The sequence below is a fragment of the Patella vulgata genome, chromosome 9 (genome assembly GCF_932274485.2).
Source record: "Patella vulgata chromosome 9, xgPatVulg1.2, whole genome shotgun sequence".
NCBI classification, from domain to species: domain Eukaryota; kingdom Metazoa; phylum Mollusca; class Gastropoda; family Patellidae; genus Patella; species Patella vulgata.
Genome location: NC_065887.2, coordinates 36,215,831 through 36,238,397, shown reverse-complemented (window position 1 = coordinate 36,238,397; position 22,567 = coordinate 36,215,831). Strand labels below are relative to the sequence as shown.

At 35.6% G+C, this 22,567-nt stretch overlaps 1 protein-coding gene across 3 annotated transcripts in view; it reads right to left on the bottom strand.

The window, feature by feature from the left end:
* LOC126832302 (5'-AMP-activated protein kinase subunit gamma-1) overlaps positions 1 to 22,195 on the bottom strand; it is a 134,610-nt gene extending 112,415 nt beyond the window's left edge. For all 3 annotated transcript variants that reach the window (XM_050563028.2, XM_050563029.2, XM_056103329.1), the window contains exons 1-2: positions 22,067 to 22,195; positions 7,405 to 7,844 (exon numbers count right to left, since the gene is read on the bottom strand). In XM_050563028.2, the coding sequence (XP_050418985.1) occupies positions 7,405 to 7,569 (165 nt within the window). In that variant the 5' untranslated portion in view covers positions 7,570 to 7,844; positions 22,067 to 22,195. The remainder of the gene's footprint in view (positions 1 to 7,404; positions 7,845 to 22,066) is intronic.
* Positions 22,196 to 22,567: the final 372 nt, after the last annotated feature.

Genomic DNA, 22,567 nt, shown 5'->3' with positions numbered 1-22,567 from the left:
GTTTCAAAACTGATATTCTATTCCCAATCATCTGGAGTAGAGTTTGGTTTCTACTAACGTGACAAGATGTTCGTGACTGACTTATATTTAACAGAAATTTGTTCTTGTTATGAGAAAAATTGTTTTTATTGGGATAAATAAATGGCAAAAGTCAGCATGCTTGACCAGCAAATATCAAATATGGTTAAAACACGCGAGACTCATTTTCTTTTTACCATTCTGTAAGAAAAGATTGGATAACGTTAGACGCCAAGTTGACGATTGAGACTTGGATAGATGAGTCTGATTTTGGATTCAGGGTAGGGAGTAACATGAATTAGATTTCCAATAATAAACATTTAAATTTGATCAAATATCATAGACCAACATTTCCTAGAATCCAATCATAGAGAAAACATTGACCAACTTTTACAGAATACTTATATATTAAATTGTTTTCATTGGCATGTAAACATTGAACTGGAAAGCACGGGTCATAATTCTATGGATTACAATTACTATCTACTACTGAGAGCCTTGTAATAAACAGTAATTTTATTCCATAGAACTGTGACCTGTCCTGTCTACATCTATAGTAAGTTGGGGGTAATATAAAGTATACGTGTTCGGCCACCCATAACCCCCATCTACAATAAAAGGCTTGATCTCGCCTTAACTACGTACATCTTATCGTAAAACTCGCGGTCGTTGAACATGCCCAACCCCCAACTTACACATGACAGAACACAATTAATTACACAATTCTATAATCTATAGAATGCCTTGTGTGTGTGTGTGTGTGGGGGGGGGGGGTCGAATGGTCTAACTCGTGTGCTTTGGGTCATAAGGTCCGTCATTAATATGGTTTCGACCCCACATTTGTATGTGACAAGGAGTAGGGTCGCCTGTCTAACATGTGGGTTTTCTCTGGGTCCCCTGGTTTCATCCCACCGCTGAAGAACCCTACTCACAAACAAATTATTAATACTATATTTAATCCCGAAATGACGTACCCCCAGACCATCTCTCTCTCTCTCTCTCTCTCTCTCTCTCTCTCTCTCTCTTTGGTGTCACATGGGTGAATCTTATTTCATAATGTTCTTATTATTGATCGATTGAAACTGTCGTAATATTGACATTTGGTAAATAACGAGCTATAATTGTCAAATTGTGATTAGTTGTGTTTAGAGTTGACTCAAGACAAGAATAAGTTAGTTTATTAGTACACAATCTATCGTCCATACTCTGTAGTATATTAGAATAACGACAGATAAGAACATTAAATAGCTGGAATCGATGTTTAGTAGTTCATATCATGGTCAGTCCAGTTCTTATCATGGTCAGTCTGTTTATATTACCTACACTAGTTCAGATCTATAGAATAACAGGGTTAACTAATAAGATAGTAATTTGTTGACTATATTTAAGACTATGATCGGATCAATATTGGTATGCTGTATTGAATGTCTTTGGTCATTTGAATAGGAATGGATTCATTTAGAAATTTGATCTAAGACATGCTTGGCTTTGGGAAACTTCACAAGTAGACACTTCAATATCCGAGGTCAGTCTATTGAAGAGCGGGTCAGTAAGTAGATGTTTCCATATACGACGAGGTGAGTCAAATGAAGGGCGGGCCAGTAGCTATAAGAAGCTTTATTTAACGTCCTCTTCCTCAATATCCCAGACCAATCTATTAACGGTCGCGGCAGTAGGTCTATTGAAGGGTGTGTCAATACCTAGACAGGTAAGTAGCCGGATTCTATTCCTGGCAGCCAATATTCACCTGCCACGCTGAAGTCAATTAAACAAAACTATATGTAAAGCTAGCTCGCTTCCACAATAACGTGCTATGCTGAAAGTAACAACATTTACATTATAATGACACAAAATCTGTTAGCTGGGTATATCCGGCATTATAAATCACAAAAAGTAGAAAATCACAATAGAATTTAAATTTTAAAATAAAAAAATAGAATGGCGTGATAAAAACCATATAAATACGTATATATTAGTTTTATATTGGACATCAATCATTGAGCTTTATAAAATAAACCAGGTATTAAAATGATATTTATCAGTCATTTTATGAAGATAAACGTTTACAGATAATACAATTTATAGGCCCAAAAAGGATAAAAAAAACCCACAGTGTCTTCGAAGATGAACGAGATTTGATAGATTATGAAGGAAATTCTATTCCCTTTATTCTACCGCCCACCTATCTATATTGCTACATATCTTTTAAAATTACATATTCTCTGCGAGTGGCTGGTTAATTGATGTATAAGCCGGTGGGAAATCTATATGCTATCCTTTAATCTGGATCAAATATTTCGCAATCACAGTATGAACGGTTTAAAATTGTCTGCTTTGTGATCTTTAGTATGATTAAATATTCGTTTTAAAGATGCATTATATTAGAGCTAAGTCGGCCTTTCACAGGGTTTTATTTTGGCTTCAAATGATGATATATAAATTATTATTTAGACATTTATTCACATGACACGCCTATCAACTCGCTAGACGATCGGATGGAGATTAAAATGTGATCGCCATGTTATGATTTAATTTAAAAAAAATTGTCGATTAACAAGTAACGTTACAAGTCAAAACTTCAAACAGAGACGTGGGGGGTTGGATGGCAGAATGTTAGCACGTGCGTGCTGTATCATAATGCCTGTCATTGAGTCAACTGGCGTGGTTTCGAATCCCCGGTTGTACGTGACAATGAGTAGGGTCGCCTGTCCGACCTCGTGGGTTTTCTCCGGGTCTACCGGTTTCCTCCCACTGCTAAAGACCCCCACGCGCAAGCGAATTATTGAAATAAAATGAAAACCATATGTTAGTCCCGAAATGACCTACCCCATCTTCTCAGTAGTGCAGTACAAAGGGCCTAACAGGGGACAATGCATAGTTGTTCGGATTAGAAAAAAATCCGTCTTCATTAGCCCAGTTGGCAGAGAAAAGTAAGACGTTAAACCCAACTTCACTTCTGAATGACCTACTGTAATAGATTTTATCGTGTTATTCTCCCAGCAATCCAACATTGTCAATGCTGCTAATCTGTTCATAGATCTTATTGGCAGACAGTGGACTTAATTGGGGTTTAATATAAGTGTTTGGTTCATTACCTGATATTTTCCTACTCATGGCTACAATTGTGATTTTATACTTTGTACGTTTTTGTTTCGTACTATCATATATGTACCATGTATGCAGGATTTATACTGTCTATTTATATGAGTGCTTTGAATTGATGCCCGTCCATATTTTTGTACCCTTCCAAATTCTTTGTATTTGCATTTAATACTTTGTACATGTATATTGTATGCTGTTATCAAAGAACGTTTCGATGCAATAAAATTCTATTCTATTCTACTGCACTTTGTCTCAAAATAATCCAAGTAAAATGTCGAGGAGACATTACACCCCGATCCATTCTGCTTCTTTTACATGTTGTATTAATTATATCTTGATGTGCACAAAGGTGTCTGTTATTTTTCTACGTGCAAAAGTAGCTGTTGCCTTTATAAAACTATGTGCCAAGACTCACATCATATTTTTGGTTGTACTTATTATAATAACCTATAACCACCTGTTATATAACAAATAACACCTACTTACTATATTTAAAGCGACACTTCACCCATTGTTGGGGGGGTTGGATGCCCGAATGGTTAGTGCGTGCACGCTGTATCATAAGGCCTGTCATTGAGTCAACTGGCCTGGTTTCCATTTCCCGGTTGTACGTGACAAGGAGTAGGGTCGGATGTTCAACCCTGTGGGTTTTCCCCGGGTCCTCTGCCCCCCCCCCCCCTACTGCTTCTGGATCAACTGGGCTAATAAATAAGGGGTATACGCCATACAGCGTGCAATTAGGGAAATGTTAAGCCCAGCTCACAACACATCTTATCTCCCATAATGTTTTCTTTAATGTGGGAAAACTTGAGATGGAAGACATGCACATTGCAATATTGGGGTAATTAGCCTGTGACGTCATGATAAGCAAAATCCTGAACCTGATTTAAAAGTAACATAAAATAAAATTAGCTATGTGAATTTCCAAAATTAAATAAGAAGTGACAGAAAGAGTAAATAAGGGTCCATAGCAATAAATAAAACGCCTTCTGTTTTTTTTATAAAGGATTCTAAAAATCAAATTATATGAAATGATTGATGATGATGTCGTATGGAAGATTTCGCCCAACAAAAACAATGGCGTCTATATGATGTATTTTAATCATTAAGAAACTTTCTTTACGGATACCAATATATTAAAGGCAAATTGCCAGCTTAATAAATAAAATGAAGAATGTTAAACAAGTGTTCCTGCCAACAAAAATTTCTAAATTAGTTTAAAGCTTCATTATTTAAGAGCTAAATCTACCTATTGCAGGTCTATACCTTCAAATCTTATATACATTATCATTATTTAGACATTTATTCACTTATCAAGCCTCAAATCAACTCTTTAGACCATCAACACCCGCGAAATTTAAAACTTTAAAGATAAATTGGATAATTGAGATTTAGTCTTGGTTGCCAAGTATTGTTGCTACCATCATAACAAACAGTGCTACATCTTCACACAGTCATAACTTTGCCCAGAATAAAGTAATTTGAATGCAATTTTCAACTTATGCATCTTTTATATATTCAGTCATGTAAGTACATAGCGGTTGTACATCTGTATAATAAATAATGAATTATCGATGTCATGGCCGATATTATCATCACAACTAATGCAACTAAACAAAGTACTAATTATAGTAGGTTGTGAACTAAGTAAATGGCTTCATAAATACAATGTACATGCCAATACAGTTTCATTAGGCATGCTAGATGTACCAAAATTATTTTGTAACAATTTCATGTTTACATCTGCACAAGTATCTTGCGAACATGCTATTGTCACATGAATAAAAATATGAACACCATTACCATAAGATTCTTGAGCTCACCGACATGCTCCTTTCATTCAAATGCACGAAAGGAAATCATAGACAAATTACAACACGATCATAAAAACATTAACTATCTCTTGTTCGGGTCCACAAAACAGAGTACAGATGTAAACAACAATAATTTTAATCAAGTCCACAAGTTTATTGACATGTCAAACAGATTTTAATCTTGCTTATTAATTGTTTTAATTTAAAATATTAGTTTTAGATTTACGTGATGATGTAACCTATAATATATATTGTACATTGCCATCCGTCTCATCATATATGTATATATCTATGTATGTCTTTGCCATTTTAACTGTGTATATACACCCATGTTGTTCCTTTGTTTTAATATTATGTATGTATATTATCTAGAGAGAGGGTTTTACATAGGCTAAGCCTGTTCCCCAATCCCATTCAGACAAACTGAATAAAATAGAGGATAACGAATCAGTACAATGAAGGCACGTTAATCTTCCTGATCTAGGGAAATTAACTTCACATTTAACCTTTTCAGATTAGCTGAGAATTTGTCCATTATATATTCTAGTAATTTCAATATCTCAGTGGGGGTAATAATTGAACATCTTCTGTCTATCTTAAGGCCATGTGTTATATATTTTATAGAACTGTTGAAATAACATGACGTGATGACACGTGATAAACATAATTACACACGTTTTTCACATTTTTTAATACGCTAATAAATTATCTGATGAGAAACAAATCCTGAAAAATGATTAAATATGATATATTACATCATATGTATTGTTTTTACATATATCTCCTATTTTGGGGAAGGGTGGTTTTATCAATGGATGCAAAACTTCTAACGAAGACAGATTGTCATTTCGCGAAATAAAACAACATGATGAAATCGACAATTTTATTTTTGAACCCAATCAAAGACGTCTGGTTATTATGGTATAAAAACATATGGATATGTCAAGGTCGTTCTATCAACAATAATACTACTCTACATTGTTCAACACTTCTTTCTTTCACCAGACTTGTTATTATAAAAACAGGCATGTCTATAGTAGTAATCATAAACAATACAGTCTAACTAGACCATATTATTGTCTTCTCAGGCAATGTGGCGCTAGAAGAAGATCTTTGACGATATTATTGTCTTCTTCAGCAATACGTCACTAGTAGAAGATCTTTTGATGATATTATTGTATTCTCCAGCAATAAAACCCGATCATTATAATATATAGAAAGGCCCGCTTTTGATGCACCAAAAACATGTATTTTAATGCCTAATCCTTTAACAGGAAGTAATTTATAAAAGTGGACATGCCATGACAAGTTTGACAACAAACCAATTCAATAATAAATTCACTGTGGGGTTAAGGGGATGAGTGTAAGGTCTGTATTTAGTTTTAAAGGAAGTAACTAGTTTCCACGACGTCTACAGATTTAAAGGACAATATTGGTGTCAGTCATTATGGTTAAACACGTTCCAGATATAATTTTAACACAGAGATCATTGCTACGATGATGCGTTATGAAGATTTCAAGAAACGGAAGTGACGAAAGCAAAAGGAAAACACGAGTTAACCTTCTATATAACTGACTGAAGTGACGAATGATAACAGATACACGGGCGAATTTCTGCTCACTAATATTTCCTTCGAAGACCAAAAGTTGTTATGTGAGAATATCTGACAATTCAAAAAAGTAATTGATCACGAATGTCACTGGTCCGTGCATTCTCGTGTTTTTATTCATTCTATACTTAATAAAAAATGTACGGACTTTTCTATTTGCACGGACTTTTATATGGTTCTTGTGTTATTGAATACTGACACTGCTTTCAAAACCGGTTTCATCTCCTGACTGTTTGTCAAGACTGTGTTGCAAAACCATCTCCATCTGGCACCCCATTGTACACAGACAGTTTGTTTTGTTTTATATAAAAAGGTATAAAACTCAGACCAAGAATTCCCTGCGGTCCAAAACATTCCATTTTTTATATTTCCACACATCAATAAAGATGATACTGTCTACCATCTTTATCATGTAGAGTGTAACGTGTTGGACTGCAGAATTTAACGATCGAGGCAGCTGTTCCAATGTCTGATGCTATTTTTATGGGTTCAGGTGGATAACAACAACAATAAACGGATCTAAACTAACTGTCTTCCCAATCCTCAACGATCCGTTAATAAGATAAATAATGAAAAACACGAAATTTCCTTCCAACCATATTGTCAGGGGCCCAAATATTCCACTTAGCTGTGTTTGCTGTTTACTTGTTGAAAAGCTGGATTCAGTGCAAATAGGTTAGTGATGACTTTGACCATTGTCTCTATAAATTTGATGATATATATTCAATACAATTATGTGGAATTAATGGAGAATGGTATGGTGAATGTTTATGTAGGAAAAGTAGGAATGTGTTGAATAGATATCAACGGGGAAGGTTATAGGTGGAAAGTTTAGATAGATAATGTGAAAATTGACTCACCAGACTAGTGACCGGAACTGACGTTCTTCTGGACTTCATACTTTTCATTAACTTTTGTTCTTGTTTAAAATCCACAGGGGTATCATTATCAGGGATATTGTATAGTGCCCCTGGGGCCGCGTAGGATTTACGCCGACCCGTCCGCATTTTGAAAGCCGAATTCATTGATTAAAGTATGAATACAATATCATATACATATAACTATTACACTCTTCAAATGTACTAATATCCACAAATCCTAGATCTAGTATCCCATTAACATAATTCCTGGTGTTGAAACCAACATTACCAATATCCGTAATTAATATTCCGTAGTTTTGATTCGGAGATTATCCAGACATCCAAGGGTGATATCCACAAACACGATTTCTTGATCCAGATGATGTCTACAATCAAACAACGTGTTGGGCTCAATGGCGTATCAGATCAGATGTTGTTACCTTAAAATATAAACAGAAATACGTTATAATAATACTCAATGTTTCTTTTTGTATATCATATTAATGGTGATGATGATACGGATAATGGTATAAATGATAGGATAAGATCAGTCAATGACGATACGGATGATGGTGTCGACGATAACGGCGATGATGATGTTGATAATTTATGTAGGGTGGGGAGGGGCTACGTAATAAGACAAAATGGCGTCCCGGGGACAATTTTTAAACTAATAAACAATGTTTCCAAATTAATGGGACGGGAGGGGGGTCTCCACACAATATTTTATCTCTCTTAGATAGATACAGTAACAATACTTCTGTAATCTTTTCCTACATAACTGCTTATTCTCCATGACGAGGTTTTTATACCCGGATGTGCTTAATTGCATAATGACAACAACATTCTTTACACTAAATTAGTACATATTTTTTGACTATGGATATATATATGAGCGTTCTGGCTTGTCGTGCCTTTAACAAAAGAACTGTTTGATATGATCTCGCAAGATGATATTTCTAAATATCGCATACAATTTACATAGATCATCATGACATTCCATTATAAATCATTCTGCCGTGTCATGTTGTAATAATTGTCCCTTATTTAGTTCACAGTCCTCCATTGTCATATATTACACAGTTTGTATTTATCACGACGATCTCAATTAAGTGTTATTAATAAAATAGCACACTTATCAAAAACTGTTTAAACCTTAAACAATTACCAACAATTTAATATCAGTATTCACGTATTATTATTATTACGAACAATATATACCCCCCGCCATTTGCATACGTGTTCAATACTTGAGTGTTACAAAACATGCAAACAAACAACAAAAGAAGAATATCACAACAAACTTAGAATATAGCAACAAAAGAGAGAATATAACAACAAAAGAGAGAATAACAACAAAAGAGAGAATATAACAACAAAGCTAGAATATAACAAAACAAGAGAGAATATAACAACAAAAGAATATAAAAACAAAATAGAGAATATAACAACAAAAGAAGACTACCAAAACAAAAGAGAGAATATAACAACAAAGCTAGAATATAACAAAACAAGAAGAATATCACAGAAAAAGAGGGAATACCACAACAAAAGAATAATATCACAACAAAGTTGGAATATAACAACAAAGCTAAAATATAACAAAACAAGAGAGAATACAACAACAAAAGAAGAATATCACAACAAAAGAAGAATATCACAACAAAACAGAGAATATAACAACACAAAAAGAATATCACACAAAAGAAGAATATTACAACAGAAGAAAAATATCACAACAAAAGAGAGAATTCCACAAAAAAAAAAAGAATATCACAACTATTTCCCAATAAAAAATCTTAAAATATATACACAATAAAAATAATAAAAACATAATAGACCAAAGTACATGAATCTAAACTAGTTCTATGAAATAAAACATAAATGAGTTTGCTAGATCTATTATTATCATGCGGGGGCATTCCACGTCAAATGTATACACTTTTATGACACCGTGTCCCCGATTTTGACGTAACTTGCAGGGATTGATGTCCACCCTGAAAGAAATCACTATCCCGTGTTTTCGGTCATTTGGCCTAATGGGACCCATTTTATGGGTCACCAAAGATTCGGGCCATTCGACTGACTTCGCAGTTTCTATCAGCCATAACTCAACACACAGCTGTCCGATCTCGATAATGTTGGTATCAAAATACTCAGCAGACTGGACCTTTTCATTTGACGTAAGGCACCATGTTCTGCGATGATATTTTTTTTCTGAACATCTTTTTGTGTGACCTTTGACCTTAAACCTCTACCAGGATCACAAATCGATCAGATCATTTTTTTGGCCAAAAATGACATATCCTATAATCGTCATACACACCAAAAATCGGAGTGGAATATCCATGGGAACACGGTCAAAATGATCGCCAAAGATGGGTACCTCTACCTGATATCCAGTTCAGCTGTCACATAGGTGCCAACTCTTCATATACTAATGCATTCGACAATAGGCCCACTGTAACGTCTACAATAACTTTCTGGGCCTATCGATCCCACTCTGAGTTCACCAGTCCCGTGAACACCCAGTCTCGTGCTTCCAAGTGCTACAAATTATACGATTCCAGGCTACAGAAGTTCTCATTGCGCTTACGGTAGGCAGGCAGGACTATTGGCATTATCCACACCATTATAGCTTTCGACAGCTGATCCCCCTCAAGCAAATGAAGCGATGACGCCACCCATATGAAGCGTGGATAACACTAAACCGAGACGTGTCCGAAGTGAAAAATTTGATATCTGAAGTATTCATTCCTATCACACTTCCGTAACAACACTTCAAATTTTCAATGAAATAAAGAAGGCAGAAATGATATTGAAGTGAGGAAGATGCCATGCCAAATATGCAAATTAGGCTTCCACGAAGTGTTCACTTCATTAAGTGTTTTACTCAATTCAACACAGTGTTTATCGGGTGTTTTCCGTTTGCGTTTGCATCATTCACCAAAACGTGAAGCTGATGATGACTGGATCGAAGATGACTGAAATAGCGAAACTGGAAACGTACAGAGATGTCATCGCTAAAGTACTCTGTGATCCCCTGTTACCTTTGTGCAACATCCGGAAATGCCAAGTCTGTCGTGATAATGTGTCTAGCCTGCAAACAGAACTAATGGAGGCCTACGATGGCCACGCTGTTGATGAAGTACAATTCCAGAAGTGGACAACGACGGATAGGTCGCAACTTCACACGGTGACTATGTATTTGGAGCATTTTTTCGAAAACGTTTCTGAAAAAGTCACCAGACTAATTAGACATGATTTCATTGCAAAATCGCAGGCAGCTTTATTGCAGCGGAATAAGGAAGTCTTAGTCAACGGGGAATTTGTGGTTATCGGAGACTTTTCGGAAAACTTTTCTTTTGTAGTGCAGGACAAGGCCCAAGGATACCACTGGAATAATTCGCAGGCTACAACCCACCCGTGGGTATATTACTACAAGAATGGCCCAGTACGAGAACTGCAAATCATTTTTGAATTTGTGCTATCACGAACATGATTTCAATTGTCAGGCCGAGTGGCATTTCTTTGCCACCAGCCACGAGAAAGGCCCATCTGGTGTCGTTGGAGGAACAATCAAACGCGAGGCTGCTAATGAAAGTTTGAGGCGTCCATACGAAAATCAGATCACTAGCCCAAAACTTCTGTATGAATTCGCGACGGGGAATTTGAAATTACATGCCATAGTCCCAGTATCCGAGTCAACAGTTTCTATACGCGAGTACAGCAATGTTGAGGATGAACGGATTGAGGCTGTAACCTTAGTGGAGTCAGCCCCATTATTCATCGGAAATTCAACTGGCTACGTCACTGCTAAATATGACAGACATTAGTGGCTGGGTTTTATTACGGAATTCCGGCAGGAAACCGGGGAAATTAAGATTAACTTTATGGATCTCAGATGAATTGGTGCTACGAGTAGATAAATCGGACATACTGTTATCAGCCGAACCAACAACAGAGACAGGATGCACCTATAGACTTTCTAAACGTGAAATGACCGAATCAAGTAAAACTCTGTCAAAGAGACATTGGTTACAATAATGTTCTCTTGTGGTGAAAACAAATAACTATGTGACGGCTTAAGCGGATAGCATGTAGGGGTGCCAATCTTTGGTGATCATTTTGACCGTGTTCCCTTGGAGATCGCACTCTGATTTTTGGTGTGTATGACGATTATAGGATATGTCATTTTTGGGCAAAAATATGGCCTAGCTGATCGATTTGTGATCTTTGGTGGCCCATAAAATGGGTCCCTGACCCAAAACATGGGACAATGTTTTCTTTCCAGGTGGACAACAATCCCTGCATGTTAGGTCAAAATCGGTGACATAGTGTCATAAAAGTGTGTACATTTGACGTGGAATGCCCCTTTGAACAATAAAATGACATTACACGATGTTATAATTTTTTACTATTTATTTTGAATAATATAGTTCGTTCATGACGAGGAAACTTGATATGAAGGTCACTACAGACTACTATAGTCTCTGAATCTCTGCAAAGGATCGACGAACTGACCTCAAGTTTTACACATAATCTAGCATGATTAAAATATGTCTCACATTAAAACGGAATATGCTGGTCTTTTCTCAGCAAAAGAATAAACAGTGCCCCTTTAATGTCGAATTTCCATGTGTACAACAAAAAATAACCCTTGACCTTAAAGATGTGAGATAAACATTTAGATATTTGTTGACCATAGTAAACATTTAGATATTTGTTGATTATTATTAACATGTGGCCCATGTGTACCCTATCACGTTCAAATGTTCCCATAATTTAACCGAAAATAAAAATGTTACGTCAAGCTAGTACACGTAAACCAGTACTAACATATGTTAGGTTATAAATCACGCACATTATAAACGGAATCTACAGTTGAAGTAGAATAATGATAAAAATTCATTTACAATCCACTCATTTCACGAACCTACTCAATCCACTTAACCCATGACATTTAAAAAGCGAACTCAAGCTCAAAATTTTCCATAAAATTGGAAATTAAAAACACCAATTAGAATTAAATATTGGTCCATTTTAATTAATATCAATATTGTTGTCTTTCCCTGAAAATATGTCCTCCTGTTATCCAATATTTAAGAAACAATCTACATTTGAAAATCAGTTCCCGGTGTCGGGTTCTTTATGATCTCGAATGCCATTTGTAATGGAATGAAATGGAGTTCATCGTCCTATTGTTCTGCACCAACAGGGCTAATGAAGACGGGCATACACCACGCAGTGAGCTACGAGGAAAATTTTGCCCAGGCTGCAGCGCTCCGACCTACTCACATCGAATTCTAACTGTAAAGGGTTCATTTGTAATGAAGAAAGCAAAAACTATTCCACCAGCCAATGCGGAAGTAATTATGGCAAGGGCAAACGACCGTCATTAAATTTGGACTGCTCACGTATTTCACCGAATATCAGTTATATCAGTTACTGCTCACGTATTTCACCGAATATCAGTTACATTTACAATAGAAATTACAATAAAAATGTAACACTTTGAATGTAAAACAGTTTATATAAATTTATATAATATTACTATATGTCGTTTGTCTCATTTCTGTCTAATTTAAGGTTCTAAAGAATGGAACTATACGCCCTTTAAACAAAAAAAATGTGAACGTATATTATCGTCACCGTCCTGTCCGTCTGTGCAAAGATCCTTCCGGTCCCCAACACTTGCTAGTGCGCACATCGCTGACGTTATCTTTTAAATACGAATTTAACATTAACTGTATCCAAGAAATGGTGCATGCGTAATAATTTAAACGTGATTCGCCTATTATTCGTCCACATATTGCGATCCATGTACCGTGGGATAAAACGCACAATAAGCCAATAAGTGTAGTCAACCACCAAAACCTGTTCATATAAAATGAACTATTTACACTTGTATATTACATTAAGTGAATAGAAGGGAGTTTATGTGTCCAAGGTAACCGTTTAATTATATATATATAGTGTAGGGTTGGTTATTTGAGACAATATCATTGTGTTTACATATGCTATACATTAATCTGTATGTAGGTAAAATTAACCAACCGTATACTCTCTAGCGTACAAAACGGTAACCTACAAAACGTCAATTACAGTATCGTTTATGTCTTCGTAAGTGGATCTTATTTAACACCACCAATTTAAGAATTGCCTTAATTACCAGCAATGTTAGAAAATCTTAAATGTCTTCAGAAGTAGACACCTTTTAAAGCGGGAAGTATCAAAATGCTTTAATGACCAGCACTGCCTGAAAGTCTTAGCAGCACAAATGTATTTCAAATAGGAGTTAGATAAAATATCATAGGGGATCGATGATTGGTTTTCTTAATAATTCAATCTCCGAAAGGTGAAAAAACCGGAAATTGTCTACTTGGACAGTTTGACAGATATGATCGTTTAGTTATTCCGCCCAGACTGCCTTCTAACAAGATTCAACACCCGACCACCGAGCACCTATGTTTTGATATCTCCCATGTAACAAGACAAAATGACTTTAAGTTCACTAGACTTATTTAAGATACACGGTTACATTCCATGGCAATATGTTCTATAAATATAAATATCCCCACAGACACAGTAATTCATCTAAGATTATAATCTGTTTCAAAGAATTCATCAATTATCATTTTTGATCTTCGTCCAAGACTACATAGATCGCCATCATTGACAATCACAGATAATTTAAAAGGGTTAAGATACAGGCGAAGACAGGATATAGAAACGGTATAATTTGAACAGTACATAATCAACTTTAAATTAAAGATGCATTATTCAAGAGCGAAATCTGCCTAATGCAGGTCTATCTTTAGGAGAGAAATGTTCTATAAATAACCGAGACTTTGTGTATTATTTAACAACGGTAGCAATGACAATCTTGACTACACTGTACTGCAATTGACGATAACTCCACAATGAATGAAGTAATTTGACTGCATTTTTCAACATATCCCCTTTTAATTATCTATTTTTGTAAAACTAGTGTAGCATCTTTAAGAAATATTATGTGCTTTACTTTGATCTAATTTTATATGGAGAGCACTCATTTCTTTGGTAGTCTGCGATTCAAGTTACTGGTAGTCCCCACGATGGCACTTCCGTCAGATTGGTATACGGAAATAAACGACTATCGTAGATTGTCGTATATTTTATTTTGAATAACGTGCAAAACGTCGTTCTTTGAATCTGTCAGAATTGCGAAGGGTTCGCTTAAAAGGACAAAATAAATCATCGACCCAACCTAAAAACATTCACTAACAAAAACGTTACTGGCTCTTTTCATAGCAGGCCGATATTGAGTTTATTTTAAAACGGGGTTCAACGTCTAGTCAACAAATTACATCGGTAATTTTGAGACTAACATGGTAATTATCATTTTAATGAGAATTTTGTGCAATGAGAATTTTGCGCGGCCGGACAATGGTGTTTCCGCCTGCTCGCTCCCAAATTCCAACCGTCACGGGTTCTTTTACGTGCGCACCAATGTGTACACTGGCTGATTAGGGTTTTTGTCCCACGACTAAGAACACCCCTGATCGAACCTGGCGTCTTCTACTGTTCAACTACCACGCCGTCACTCTTATGGGGATGGCCTGGATGGGATCTCTCTTCCAAACAAAATAGGTTGAACGATTTGCATATATTAGGATTATGACACGTATTTAATCTTTTAAATCCATATTGAAAAGATCAAATACAGATCTTTAGAGGTATAGGTGTACTTGAAATTTTCCATTTATTCTAGAATAATAATACGCCGCAAGGATTATTATATAAATAATATATATCATTATTCTATAAAAATGTATTTCGAGTTTGATTGATTTGGCCATTTAAATGTTTTTATATCAAACCAAAAAAACCCTCACATATCATTGACATTTACTAGAGTGATCTAATAAAACACACATTGCTTACACTGCAGCACGCTAAGAAATAAAAATAATTCCCAAGTCTCATTTGATTCTTAAAATAGTATTGATTTTTCGCACGGCCATTAAAAATATCTTATTTGAAAATCATGTTTGAGTCTTTTAGGTAGAAAATAACCGGCAAGTTTGACAAGAAAATGTATTTAAGCCAACGGTTATTGCCCTATTCCGCTATTGATAATACTGTATTTGACCTTATTCATCGTATGAAATATCATTACAGATATAATTGACGATCTATAATAGAAATAATTTCAGCAATGACAATACAGAGGGCGTGTAAGATTCCCATAAGGCGGAGAAGTAACACATTTAAAAATAAAGTGTGCATATTAACGACTACTTTAACCCGAACTTCTCTTAAAATTTCTAATCGGCGCTAATAGACATCTTTATATTACGTGCATAGTGACGGCATGCTATGTAAAATAATAGGACACACAGGACTTAGTCTCCATTAAATTAACTTTAATGGTCGTATGAATGATTTTTCTGAATGGTAGCACTCGGAATTTCTCGAGAAGTTCCGTTTGACCCCCGGGTTTATTCTTAAGAAGGAATGATTTTATATTTCATAAAGCTAGAGGAGCTGAAGAGATATAGCCCCGCCAGAAAAGCACAAATAAATACGAGTTTAGTGAGGTCAAGCATGATACTCATAAATCTTCCTTCCTATTATTGCGATATGTTCAAGATTAAAGGAGTTGACCCTCATTGATTTAGCTAAAAATAAAGTGTCGCATTGGGTTAATCTGATGTTTTATTTCGATAAGTAATAAGATAGTTATATACTATAACATTTTCGTTTCGAAAGATTGAGAATAAGTTGGTTTGTTTAATAACTTGTGTTTTTCAATTTTGGCTAAAACTGCATCCCGACTCTTTTTTTTAAAAAAAACAATATTTTTATTCAGGTTGTCTGAATGGGATTGGGGAACAGGCTTAGCCTATGTAAAACCCCTCTCCCGACTCCTGTAAGCACCCTTATCTCAACATTGGATTTATCTATACTGTATATGGACTGAAATCAACATACCCACAATGAGATCAAATCGATAAGTTTATTATCCAAATTTAAAGAGGGGGTGATATTTTAAAGTTGTGTGAAATATTGCCTAGCTGGCTGGATTGGATAATAAATACATTGTAAATTTAAGTGCATTGATTATCGACCAGTGTTAAAGTGAGCTCTGTGATTTTTAAAAAGTACTGAAGAAAGATTAAAGTAACAGAACATAGTCGTGTGAAATATTCATGAGAACTTCTTCACGCCTAGTCGTAAAGTTTACAATAATGTAATTGAGTTTGGGATCAATAGCATGACATCGTACATAGAAACGGCTATATATACGTAATAATATATAAATGAAATGAAATGGGGTTTAACGTCCTACTGTTCTGCTCGGAATTGGCTAATCAAGACTGGCATATACCATACAGTGTGCTATGTGGGAAATTGTGCCCGGGCAGCGGCACTATGGCCTACTCTTATATCGATCCTTTACGTGCATGCCAATGTATACACGGGACCTCGGCTTTTCGTCGCATCCGAACGACTAGACAGCTGTCCTTGCCAGGCCCTCGTAATAATATATAGGTTTACTCGTTTAAAGTTGTATGACATCTTGAGATGGTTTATTTTGAAGTTTTTAGTTAGGTTTGACACATATAATATTGTTCTAAATTACAAGTTGTTTCATTCCGGGTCGGGTTACTGAACACTCAAATAGAATGTCCATGATTTTTTGTCAAGCTGCTTCCCGCTGACAAGGAAACACGAAGACCATTATATATAGTGTAGAAATTGGTGTGTACGTAAAAGAACCATTGACACATAAAACTGGATAAACGAATCCCACCGCCACCACAGAACACGTGACCACAGAAACAGATAACCTATGTTGGTTTCAGAAAAAGCGAATTTTTGTGTGAACAGAACTTAAAACACACATCTCTCCTTTAGAAGAAGTTAATAAATCAAGTGGCGGATGAGTTTGGGCCAACTATAATTTCTTAGTATCCTAAAGAAATAAGCCACGGCCAATTCAAATCTTGCTTCATTGCTACTAATTTCGAATATTCAGGTTCTTATTTCTTTTTAACTTGAGTGTAATGTGATGATCTATAAATGTTTTAACATTTGGTGCCATGACGTATTCTCCCTGTGATCTGATGTATATGTATTTTCTAATGACGTAACGTATAATAAATAACACTCTAACCAGTCGGTTATAAAGACTGTAAGACTAAAATAAAACCACCATAGATAATATAATACACTTCTCGACATGACAGAATACACTTGACTTCTCGGCTTATCGGTTAGAAATGGAATGGTAAATTGTAATTAAAGGAGGCGAGTCTTTAACGCAATATCATACTCAGTCTTCGACATTGCAGACACAAATGAAAACGTTAAAATTGGCACACGAATCGTGGGCCATAATGCTTTCAAGCATAATAAAGCGACTCGACGAACGAGTCTAAACATACCCCATGTAGGAGAATACTACCGGTGTAGACAGAAATAACCAGACCTCAAAGACTGTCATTCAATTTGAACTGTTCGCGTATTTCGCCGAAAACAACTGATTAGAAATTACAGTTAATAACAGAAACAAATGAATGTAAATCAGTTTATATACATTCATATTACATTATTATATGCGTTGTGACCCATTTGTATCAATTTATAGGCGCCAAAGAATGGCGATTTAGCTCCTTTAAGTTGTGGATTGTTTGCCTTCGAAGACAATTGTTTAGTAAATATTTCGATAATGTCCCGTTTAGTTGATTTCAATTTTAATAAGCGTGGATCAAAAAGGGCACAAGACCCAATGACCCCACTCCCACACACGCCCCCCCCCCACCACAAACACATTTACCTCGATTCACCCTTGATGCCTACGTAATATTACATTAATTATAAGGAACCATTCTCCATGTAATTCAATGCTGTTCTTATATCACAACATGCTGTTCCATATTCAGCCTCATCCATCAACTGCGACTGAATCTACTGCCAAGAACAGTTAATCAATTATAAGCAAATAATTCTTCCCGATTTCACGCATTAAAAACGTACTTGAAACTAACATACAGACGAGGTAATATACCACAATGTAAACACATGTTGTAATGTATTTCTCATAAACGACAAAATTCAATTTAACTTTTATACGATTTATGAACGTTTGAAGAGTTTTTAACATTGTATCATGTATATATATTATATAGTCTAAGGTTATCTCAAATAAACACAGATATCAGATAAGACTACCCACGTCAGACCGCATTTTTCAAAAGAAACACCTTTTAAAACTGACTAAATGACTTTTATGCGCCAATAGTCTAGTCTAGTGGTAACCTTTTAAGAAGAAACATTTGAATTGTTATCTTTTAATGTTATAATAGCTGATCATATACGGATTTTTTTCAAAATAGATTAGTGCAAATGCCTCAATCAAATTTATTCTGAGGAAACGTTCAAATGGATTTTGAGGAGTTGGTTTGTACTAGAATTAGACTTTTCAGTATTAAGACTTCCTCTTCTTCTATTAGTGTTTAACGTCCGCTTCCACCGAGAGAGATATCGCACAGGAGTCTTTCTTGTAGGGGGAGGGGCGATGAGGGGATTACCCGTGGTAAACCAACAAGGTTGAGAAGGCGCCCCTATTACCAAAGCCACATACGCTCACACCAGGGCTTGTACTGCCACTGTAAGCTACAGGTAACCGACCCGCTGGAGTTCGAGGCACGACCACTACGCCCCCCACCCACCGCCGCCTACAAACCCTTTCAGAAGACTTGACATGGCTTATCTGTTATATGAGAGAATCGCGAAAGTGCGAAGATACTCTATTTCAAAGACCAATTTGGAACAATACAATAAACATAGACAAATATGGTAAACTCATGACCAATAGAAGCCATCGGTTGAGAACATTCTTGTATGGACTTGGTGCCAACTAAAGGTTTTCAAGATTCACTATTGCCTGGTAGACGTCACATTTAACAGCATAGAAAGGTTTAATTAACAAGGGATATTATTACCAGCTGACATTTAAACTCTTGTGCAATAGTCTGTTGAAATTTTCCATTATTCATTCCAGTAAAGGTCGTTTTACAATTCTGTTTTCCTTTTTTATACAAGATTCATTTCCTGTACTGATGAGGTAAAATATCTCAGAAATTGGAGATGTCAAAATGATGATATTTATCGCTATTGTTTTTTTTTTAATTTCACTGGACATTATTTACAGTCGGTAAATGCGGGTACCGATGACAAAAGGGTGCCAACATCCTGAACAAAATAATAGGCCTTTTGTGGACGCCATGCACACACGACTCATCTATTCATAGAACTGTAATGATTAAAAAGATGACAAGATGTGATCTGTTTTTCACAAATTACCTATAATCGATTGTTGACTTTCTATTTTAATAACTGTACGTGTTTGGTGTTGTTTTTTTTAACATTTAATGGGGATTGTCTATATATCAGTTCTGTAATAATATTAAAATGAGGGGTATTAACCACAGTAGGTATAAATCTTAATCAATTTTTAGTGATGCCAAAAAGAGAAATTCAAAGACACGCTAAGCACGACTTTCATTAGGGATTGTCTTTGTATCATTTCTTTAGTAATATCAAATAAGAGGTATTAATCAAATTATATATTTTAACCAATTTTAATTGACATCAAAAATAGAAATTCAAAGAGACGGTAAACACGACTTGTCTGGATTATTTTTTTAATTCTTCTATACCCACAAGACATTCATTTACATTTCTGTATAGAACAAGATGCCGCAGTTATAACCTGACTGCCTACATTAGGTGAAGCTGATGATTTTATTAAAAGCACTTAAGAATAAGATATAGCATGATGATTTATTTTCCATTTATAAGTTATTAGAAGACGTCAATAGAAAAAAACAAATAACAGATATATAACGGTTAGGGCCAAGGATATTTTTTCTCATTATGAAACAGATATAGTTTTACTTATTATTATACGGGTGTAATTCAACTAAATCAATTTTCTGTTTATTAGTTTAAAATCAAGCTGTCAATAAGTAGGAATATTACATTAAACAAAGATGGACGATGATGACAGTTCGGGGACGTCGGAACGACATTTATATTGGTGGGGGAGGGGGCTGATAGCGTCCAGTGTAGTCATCCGAATTCTTAAACTAAGAAACAGATATATGTAAATTATTGTATTGTTTGAATATAGAAACACGTAAACTATCTCCTCTGATGGTGAAATAAATACATTAAAATACTATGCTAACCCGCAGATATAATAGAAAATCAAACCAGCATATTCTACGAAATCCAGCAACTACCAAATGCCACCAACGGGGTCACCGGCACCGTGGTCTATAGTACAATACATTTATGATAAGTTATGATAACGGTCTATGGGTCTGCTCAGACTGGGGTAATGAAGATGGACATTCCCACACAGTGTGCCATGAGGATTAAACTTCCTACTGTTCTACTCCGGGTGGAATTTTTGCCCGGACAGCGGTACTACGACCTACTTTTATACTGAATACAAACTGCCAAGGGATACACGGGACCTCGGTTTTCCGTCTCATCCGAACGACCAGACAGCTGTTCTTGTCGGGTCCCGCGTCCTGCACCATTGACAAGGGGAAATCATGCAGGGAAATCTCGATGAACTTCTCGCCAGCACCAGGAGCGAACCCGCGATCTCCAGGCTAGCGAACCAACCCCTTACCCACTTGCCACCGTGACTCCCTCATAAGTTATAGTTATTTAAGATTTTATTTTTGTTCAATCATTTTGACATCATCATCTTTAAGTATTAATAATACTATATTTTATATACTCGGATGTGCTTGATTACATAATTATAAAAAAACAATCTTTACATTAACGTAGTACATATTTTTGACTATTGGACAATATGTGACCGATCTGGCTTCGGGCCAACCTCAACTAGAAACTGTTAGAAAGTATGATTCTTTGCGTCTTCCACACAGAACTAACTCCTCAGTTCACTAAATTATATCTGGTACGACTCCTTTAAATTACTTAACTCTCCGGGAAAGTTATCATTCTTTTCGGCACTAGTGATATCTTCGTATTTACATTTATATAAATGCTCTTTCATACACAATATAAACCGTTTGATTTAAATAGTAAACTTATATATAAGTATAGTCATTCAATAGCGGACTAAACGGTCTACATTTTATCAACTGTGACGAGATTACACGTTTTTAATTCTCCTTCAATACCAATTGAATGTAAATTATAAGATAGATTTGCTGAATGACTGAATGACTGAATGAATTTACTTGACATGCAAATCTGAAATATTTCACTTCCTGTTATACCATTAACCACACTGAGGCCCTAGTCAAAGGAAAAACGTAAATCATCGAGGGTTACACTAACATGTCTCTGTAATCCATGACGGATAGTTGTGATTTGTTTTACTAACCATTATTAAATATACTTCAGGTATACTTCATTCAAATGTTTTAATAGACATATATTTCCCCCCTACCATCGATTTCTTCTAGATTCAATCCAAGTTTTCGAGAGATATGTATTACTCATCCCTTGCAATAAACTAGATACAACTGTTTAATAAAGTGCTCTTCACTACTTGACAAGTTAATACCTAGCCCAATATCGACCTTCAATTCTTGACACTGTATTGAATGAAAAAGAAACCTACCTGCGCTTTTAAATTAGATCCAGATCCAAGTCTTTGAGAGATATTTATTACTCGCCCCTTGCGATAAACTAGACACGACTGTCCTTGAAGCGCCCTTCACTACATGAGAAAATAGAACCTAACCCAACGTCGACCTTCAATGTGCAAAAACGTCAACCACTTTTTTTGTTGTTACAAATATAGAAAGAACATACGTATAAAAAGATAGCATCTACTCAACAACATGATTACAACTATAATAAACTTTATATCAGATTTCAAGTCTATGTGTCCTCGGTTTACTATAACATTACGTCTGAACTAATAATTAAAGGTATCAGACTACTTCAATCACGATTCTCGGATTCAGGGCGGAGCCGTTGTGTTGAGCGTTAAGGGCACTGTAGTCTTGTCGAAAATATCGAGGGTTCGAATAACCTCTGGATTTGTCAAGACCGGTTTCCCAATTGTCACGGATGGTGTCTGTGGGTCTGGCGGTTGAAATGTAACGATAAACCGAGG